At 48.5% G+C, this 8,201-nt stretch overlaps 1 protein-coding gene across 5 annotated transcripts in view; it reads right to left on the bottom strand.

The window, feature by feature from the left end:
• Nucleotides 1–225: 225 nt before the first annotated feature.
• The window catches only part of GDAP1L1 (ganglioside induced differentiation associated protein 1 like 1), a 31,677-nt gene continuing 23,701 nt past the window's right edge, over nt 226–8,201 (bottom strand). For all 5 annotated transcript variants that reach the window (XM_017878027.1, XM_017878029.1, XM_017878028.1 and 2 more), the window contains one exon: nt 226–1,628. In XM_017878027.1, coding sequence (XP_017733516.1) covers nt 1,285–1,628 — 344 coding nt within the window. In that variant the 3' untranslated portion in view covers nt 226–1,284. The remainder of the gene's footprint in view (nt 1,629–8,201) is intronic.

Here is an 8,201-nt window from a genome sequence, read left to right on the forward strand (position 1 = left end):
CTGTAAAATGCTGTGCCTAAATGAGCTGGGTTGATGTTAAGGTCAGAGCCCTGGAAAGTCACTCTGGAAGCCAGCCCTAGATCCAGCAACTTGAGACTGGGAGTCAACTCTTGCTTGCTCTTGTGAAGAACTGAGACTGAAACCTCACATCTCTACCCTCTGGCTCCAGCGCTTGGCAATGAGAACTAGATGGACAACATAGGTTTAGAAATGAAAAGCAACTGCTCCTCCTGGATGCTTTATTGGGGCTTTTGGTGGTTTCTATGCATGAACGGCAGTGACACCAAGACCCTTTCCCAACATGCAAAAGGCACAGGAAAGTGAGACCCAACCGGGGTGGGTGGTGTGGATGCAGAGACTTCCCCCCTCCCCCTGGCTCCATGGCATGGTGTAGCACGGGGGCAACCCTGGGAGGGGGGTATTGAAGGAGGTGGCTTGGGCGGAGGCTGGGAGGGGGACCTAGGTTTGTCCACCTGCAGGTCCGCCCCTGCACTTGGGCTGGACTGACCTTCTGAGAGAGGGTCAACATGGCTTTTACTGAAAGTCCCACCTCACAGGATAGAAAAACTCAAGGTAGGAAGAGGATGATGGCTGCTGCCTTCAGAGATTTCTAGTAACGCCAAACCCAACACATGGGCCAAATCAGAAGGGCAATGAGAGGGTGTGCTCATGGTGTCTGTCCCCACCGCGGCCTGGTTTTGGAGTGCCACTGCCTTGGCTCAAGCCAGTCCATGTCCAGGAGAAGCGTGAAGCCCCGTCTGATCTTCAGGGACCTCCCATGGGGTCTCCGGTTATCCAGCCCCATTCAGAGGTACCGGTTAGAGGAGTTGAGTCTTGATGTTGGCTTTGTCCTGTGGACGAATTCCCTGGGCAAGAGGGAAGGGGAGGCGAGGGGTCAGGCCCTCTGAGTCCCCAGCACCTCCCAGAATCTGGGCCCTGGTGGATGAAACATCCTGGGACTCATCTCAGATTCTAACCAGTCCCCACAGTTCCATCTTGAGACCTTGAATCGAAAGAAAAGGCATTCGTGTTTTGTTTCTGGTTTTTGTCTTTCTCTCTCTCGCTTCCTCTCTCTCTTTTAGTAGAGCCGTGTCCTTGAGTCACAGCATTGGCAATGTCTACTTCTAAACTATGGAATGTTTTCACACTGACGATATTATTACTCAGAACAAAGGGCGGGGAGGCCTGTCCAAGTGTTCATGAGACAGTGAGTTACTGAGAGCTCACGGGGAATCACACAGCACAGAGACACCGACAGTCAGACACCAAGCCCCAGGCCTGGCCCTAGATGTATTTTTTCTTGAGGTACCAGTAGGCAAAATAGCCCATCCCGCCCAGGGAGCCCATGAGGAAGGACGCCCCGAAGAAGGATGGGGGTTTCCTCTTGACCAGCCGGAAAGCATTGGGGATGACGGCCGACAGCAGGGTGGTGTGGATGTCACCCAGGACTTTCCGGAAGGCAAAGCGTCTCTGGACCCTCTCAAAGAAGGACTGCAGGTTGGGCCGGCTGCCATCTTCCCAGTATTTCTTGGATAGTCCCAGGAACTTGAGGCGGTGCAGGGTGGCCCCCAGGAGGACATCAGCGAGGGTGAAGGCACAGCCACAGAGCCACAGCTCGCATTTCTGCCCTAGAGTGGAAGAGAGAGGAGGCAAGGGGATCAACCTCCCCTAACACACACACTCACTTCTCTCCATGAGCTCCTCTGGCTTCTGCACACCTGCCCCAGTATTTTCCGAGGGTTACTCATTCCTGTACAACTTCAGTGATTTTTGCCATATCCTTATGCTACTTCTATTATTATTTTTTTCTTTAAATCGACTTTTTTTTCTCTTTTCTTTTCTTATCCTCATTTTATAGCTGATATATCAGCTGACTTTTAAAGTGCAAATACGTGGCCAGGTGTGCTGGTTCACACCTGTAATCTCAGCACTTTGGGAGGCCAAGGCGAGCGGATCATTTGAGGTTAGGAGTTCAAGACCAGCCTGGCCACCATGGTGAAACCCCATCTCTACTAAAAATATAAAAATTATCTGGGTGTGGTGGTACACACCTGTAATCCCAGCTACTCAGGAGGCTGAGGCAGGAGAATTGCTTCAACCTGGGAGATGGAGGTTGCAGTGAGTCAAGACTGTGCCACTGCACTCTAGCCTGGGTGACAGAGTAAGACTCTATGTCAAATAAATAAAGTGCAAATATGTATCATGAAACTCCAGACACGTATACAACTACCCCTTTAACAGCTCCATTTGGTGTACGCTCTGCATTTCAAACTCAAAATGGAATTCCTGATTGTCACCCCCAGAGCCACTATGCTCATCCCCATCTCAGTAATGGAGCCTCCACCCTTGCAGTTGCTCTGCCCAAAATCCTCAGAGCCACCATGAATTCTCTTTCTTTCTTTCTTTTTTTTTGAAATAGAGTCTTGCTGTGTCGCCCAGGCTGGAGTGCAGTGGCACGATCTCAGCTCACTGCAACCTCCACCTCCTAGGTTCAAGCAATTCTCCTGCTTCAGCCTCCCTAGTAGCTGGGATTACAGGCGTGCACCACCATGCCTGGCTAATTTTTGTATTTTTAGTAGAGACGGGGTTTCACCATGTTGGCCAGACTGGTCTTGAACTCCTGACCTCAGGTGATCTGCCCACCTCAGCCTCCCAAAGTGCTGGGATTATAGGAATGAGCCACTGAGCCCGGCCCCACCATGAATTCTCTTTCACCCCCACATACAATTTGTCAGCAATTTCCAACAGTGTTATCTTCAAAATACATCCAGAATCTGATACCGCCTCTACTTGTACCGTCCTTGTCCAAACAACCATTATCTTCTAAGTTATCATAATGTCCTTTTAAAAGTTCTCCGTTTCTGCCCTTGTCCCCTAGAATCTGTTCTTGGCACAGCATCCGAAGTGGTCATGTTAAAATTTAAGTGTCGGATAATGTCACTTCTCCCTTCTCAAACCCCTCTAATGATGATGCATCTGTTGGGGACAGAGTAAAAGCGGAAATCCTTCCAAGCCCTGTAAGGCCCTGTGTGATCTGGCCCCCAGGTACCTTTCAGACCTCAGAGTCTGCTTCTCTCCCACTTCCTCACTCTTCTCCAGCCACGTCGGACTCCTGCAGCTCCTCACATCTGGGACATTCCTACCACAGGGCCTTTGCCCTTGCTGTTCCCTCTGCCTCAGTCTTCTCCTGCACAGCCTCAGAGCTCATTCCTCTGCCTCCTTCACATCTTTACTCACATGCCATTTTCTCATGGGCTTCCCAGACCACCAATTTAAAATGGAAATTTTGGCTGGGAGCCATGGCTCACGCCTGTAATCCCAATCCCGACACTTTGGGAGGCCAAGGTGTCTCTACTAAAAATACAAACATTAGCCGGGCATGGTGGCAGGTGCCTGTAATCCCAGCTTCTCGGGAGGCTGAGGCATGAGAATCACTTGAACCCAGGAGGCAGGGGTTGCAGTGAGCCAAGATTGTGCCACTGCACTCCATCCTGGGCAACAAGAGCAAAACTCCGTCTCAAAATAAATAAAAATAAAAATAAAGAAATAAAATGGAAGTTTTAAATGGAAATTATAAATTGGTGGTCTGTGAAGCCCAGGAGAAGCTGGCATGTGAGCAAAGATGTGAAGGAGGTGGAGGAAAACCTTACCCAGCAGTCACTCTCCCCTCCCCTGCTTTGTTTTCTTCCATAGAACGTAGCGCCACATTTCACCATCTACTTGACATTCTCATTTTGTTTATTGTCTGTTGTCCTCTACTAGAGTGGAAACTCCATGAGGGCAGGGATTTTGGTCTGTCTTGTCTGTGGCTGTATCCTCTGCATCTAGAACTGTGCCTGGCATACAATAGGTGCTCAATAAGTCTTTACTGAATTATTGATGAATGAAAAAGTAAACTGTATCATTAACTGTAGTATTAAATGCTTCGCTATAAACTATCTACAATGGTAAAAGTAAACATAACAAAAACAAAACAAATGCAATTAAATTTCAGCTGGACGCTACTGCCTGTCAAGGTCTCTGCACCCAAGACTTTCTCTCTCTTTCTTCCTTCCTTCCTTCCTTCCTTCCTTCCTTCCTTTCTCTTTCTTTCTTTCTCCTTCTTCCTTCCATCCCTCCCTCCCTGCTTGCTTGCTCTCTTTCTCTCTCTCTCTCTCTCTCTCTCTTTCTTTCTTTTGACAAAGTCTCACTCTGTCACCCAGGCTGGAGTGCAGTGGTGCAATCTCAGCTCACTGCAACCTCCACCTCCAGGGTTCAAATAATTCTCCAGCCTCAGCCTCCCAAGTAGCTGGGACTACAGGTGTGCACCACCATGCCTGGCTAATTTTTTTTTTTTTTTTTTTTTTTGGTATTTTTACTAGAGACAAGGTTTTGCCACATTGGCCAGGCTGGTCTCGAACTCCTGACCTTAGATGATCCGCCTGCCTCAGCGTCCCTAAGTGCTGGGATTACAGGTGTGAGCCACCACACCTGGCCTCATTTTGTTTTTAAGAAAGGGGCAGATATTAAACACATGTTATAAAGGGGTTAAGCACTAACATCTTACTAATACTCTTTCTTTGATGTAATCAAAAGAGGATAACTCTCACGTCATGGTTTTACATTATTTATGACCATGTTTTTGTGTCATTTAAATTTAGCCTGACTCTCGCATTTGGGATTAAGAAAGAAACAATTAGCCTGCATTTTTAGGAAACACTTGTTTGTGCAATATTTTCTCCTAGTTGTTTTGACCTGAAATTCTGGAGCCCCTTTGGTCTCTTACATCGCCTCTTTGCTCAAAAATCTTTAATTCTCCCCACTGACTACACCTTAATGTCCAAGTTCCTGTGCCTAGCTGTTAAGCCCTTTCAAGAGGGAGTTTAGCTTTAATATACGTCTCTAATCTTGACTTCTCATGAATTGCCCATTGGTCCACTGTCTTCCCCAACAAGCTGCCCACTTCAGCCTCCGGGCCTTTGTCCCTGCGGTACCCCATGCCCGAATGCTATCCCCTCTCCCTTCCCTTCCTGTGAGGGCTGCTTTCCTGGGAGGCTTGCCTCTGCACCTTTGAACAGGTTGCTCCTTTCAGTTCAGGAATCCCATGAATCCAGTGCTCCCCACCATCAAAACCTGAGCCCCCTCCTTCCGCTCTGCATCTTCTTGGTCACGGATTCATTCATTCAGCAAGTGGTTACCTGGCGGTATGTGCTGGGCATGAAGACATGACACAATACGATGTCTCCCCTCAAGAGGGTCACAGTCATGGTGAAGGGGTAAAGTGTAATGAAGGCTCTCATCAGAAGGTTATCCATGAATAGGTAACCTTCAAGGCACCTGATGAGGCCAGGTGCAGTGGCTCACATCTCTCTCCCTTACTTTAGGAGGCTAAGGCAGGAGGATTGCTTGAGCACAGGAGTTTGAGACCAGCCTGGGCAACATGGCGAGACCCTCTTCTCTACAAAAAATTTAAAAATAGTCGAATCGGTGCATGCATGCCTGTGGTACCAGCTACTAGGGAGGCTGAAACAGGAGGATGGCTTGATCCCGGAAGGTCGAGGTTGCAGTGAGCCTTTTTCACACCACCGCACTCCAGCCTGGGTGACAGAGCGAGACCCTGTCTCAAAAACAAACAAAACAAACAAGCAAACAAAGAAGACACCTGATGGGTCCCCGAGGGGAGATAATGAGTTGGGAGTTAGTGATGCAGGTTCCAGGCTCAGAGAAGCACCATCAATGTGGAGGTGGTATTTAAAGCCAGGAGAGTGGACAGTATCAGTATAGCCAGACTTGGAAATAGGGCAAGGGACTGAACCCTGGGTCCCCCCGCAAACTTTAGATATTGACACCAAGAGAAACCAGCAAAGATGACGAGAAGGAGCGGCCTTTGAGGTAGGAGAAGAACCAGGAGAGTGTGGTGTCCAGCAAGCCAACTTAGGACAGGGTTCCGAGGAGGAGACAGTGCTCAACTGTGTTCAAACGCTATGTTGAGGTCAAATAGGAGGCCTGAGAACTGGTGACTGCGTTTACCGACTGGCGACCCTGGCAAGAGGAGTTGGAGTAGAATGCTGACTTAAAAGCTGGTTTGGAGGGAGTTCAAAGAGAAAGGGAGGAGAGGAATTGGAGATGGGGAACAAAGATCATTCTGCCACGGAGTTTTGCTAGAATGGGGAGGATGGGCCAGTAGTGAGATACAAGTCAAGAGCATTTTCATAAGCTGGGAGGAATAAAATAGCATGTGTTTGTGGATGATGCCGCAGAGAAGGGAAAGATTCTATGGGGAAGAGTGGATAGAATTACGGATGTGCTGTTCTTACAGGGATGAGAGTGGATGGGATCTGGTGCACTAGGAAAGGGATTGGTTTTAAAGGACAACCCCTTCCATCCTTGGACAAGGACAAGAACAGTCCATCCCTGGTAACAAGAGAGCATATGTGCTACCGTATTTCATCAAATCTAAGTTACTATTAAATGTAAGTACCTATCCAAAAGTAAGAAAGGAGAATCAAACTATTGACTGGAAGAAACATTCCAGTGTCAGAGATGCTAAGATGTGCTCTAACAAAGATGCATCTTAGAATTGATAGATACAGTGGGTGGGTCATTGTGGGGATCAGAGCTATGAAGATCTCTTTCTAATGCTTTGATTTTCTCCGTGACATATTGCCTTACTTTTAATGGCCAAAACCACAATTATTTTTATGCTAACCTAAAGTGATCAGCTCTGAGTGAGGATGTGGAGGAGGTGGCTGGAGGGCTGAGGAGGAAGGAGAAGGCATAAAGGAGTCATGTAGAGAGTGAAGCGGGGAGGCCTGGGGCAGCATTGAGGTCACCTAAGGCTTGCAATCGTGAATACAAAGTAAGTCCCGCCAGCATCCTGCGTGTCTCTCCAGCCACATATAGGTTCACAGGTGAAGGTGCTGAGTAGGTGGAGAGCTGGGTTCAACAAGGTTTGAGGTTTTGCAGAGCGAGTATGGAGGGCCAGGGAGTCGAATGTGCAGGCACGAAATTTCTCCTAATGATGAACCAGGGAATCACCACTAGGTACAGAGGGAGGTGCGATCGTGATGGGAGTGAGGGACAGTGAAAGGATCAAGTGACATAAGTCCCCAGCTGCAGACTGCATGCTACCAGCAAGGGAGTGTGGGTAGACAGATCAGAGAACGGGCCCAGGGACTAGGTTTAGATACTGGGCAACATGGAGAAACCAGCAAGGGATGTGAGAAGGAGCAGCCCGAGAGATAGGAGATGAACCAGGAAAGTGTGGTGTAATTCCCTGGACCTTCCAACAATTCTATAAAGTAGGTGATGTTATTATCCCCACTTTACAGATGAGGCAGTTGAGGCACAGAGAGGTTAGGTAACTTGGTCAAAGCCTCAGCTAATAGGTGTCAAAGCAGAGCCTATATTTGAACCCAGGCCATCTGGTTCCAGATTCTGTGGTTGTAACCACTCTGTTAAGCTACTTACTTCCACATACAAATGAGCATGGACACAGCAGGTATCTCAATGTCCACTCAGGCCCCCTTCAGTACGTGCGTTCTTTACTCAGGTCTGTGTGCAGATCTCTCCATGCATCTATATCCTGCATAGGCTGCATGTTTGCCCCATGCCTGCTTGCACAAACCCATGCAGCCAATTGTGTATATGCACGTGGATATCCGCTCCCATGGGCATCTGTGTCCACGTGGTGTGGGATTACCACACATGTGAGTGCAGCATAAGCCCAGGTGCATCTGGATGTTTGCCTTAGACATGTTCACTATTATGTTCACGCCTGTGTTTATGTTTGCAGGCAAATGCTGATGGCCTTCTATGTGCGTCCGTGTTTGTGTGTGCGCCCGGGCAGCAGTCTGGTATCTGACCCCTTCCCCGTTCTCTCTTCTCCAGTTGTGTGTTCCCTTTGCAAACCCCAGGCTTGGATGAGCCCTTTCTGTACTTCTCTGGGTCTGCCAGCTGGAGGTGATCTCACAATGAGGCCAACTTGTTACACTTTAATGTCGGACCGCAAAGCCCAGGAGGGCACTCCGTGCTGCCCAGAGTCCTATTATATTTCTTGAGTGCTTCCTGCTCCCTGTGGAGACAATTGCATCTTTTCATCCTCTCTTCTCACACTTCTCACACCCTTTCCCCAGTTTCCTCTCAGCCAATGACATCACCTCATGCTTCGTTCAGAAGATAGCAGCTTTCAGACATGAAAGCTCACACTCCCACCTCAATGC

This window comes from Rhinopithecus bieti, unplaced genomic scaffold (assembly GCF_001698545.2).
Source record: "Rhinopithecus bieti isolate Rb0 unplaced genomic scaffold, ASM169854v2 scaffold_10347, whole genome shotgun sequence".
NCBI lineage: Eukaryota > Metazoa > Chordata > Mammalia > Primates > Cercopithecidae > Rhinopithecus > Rhinopithecus bieti.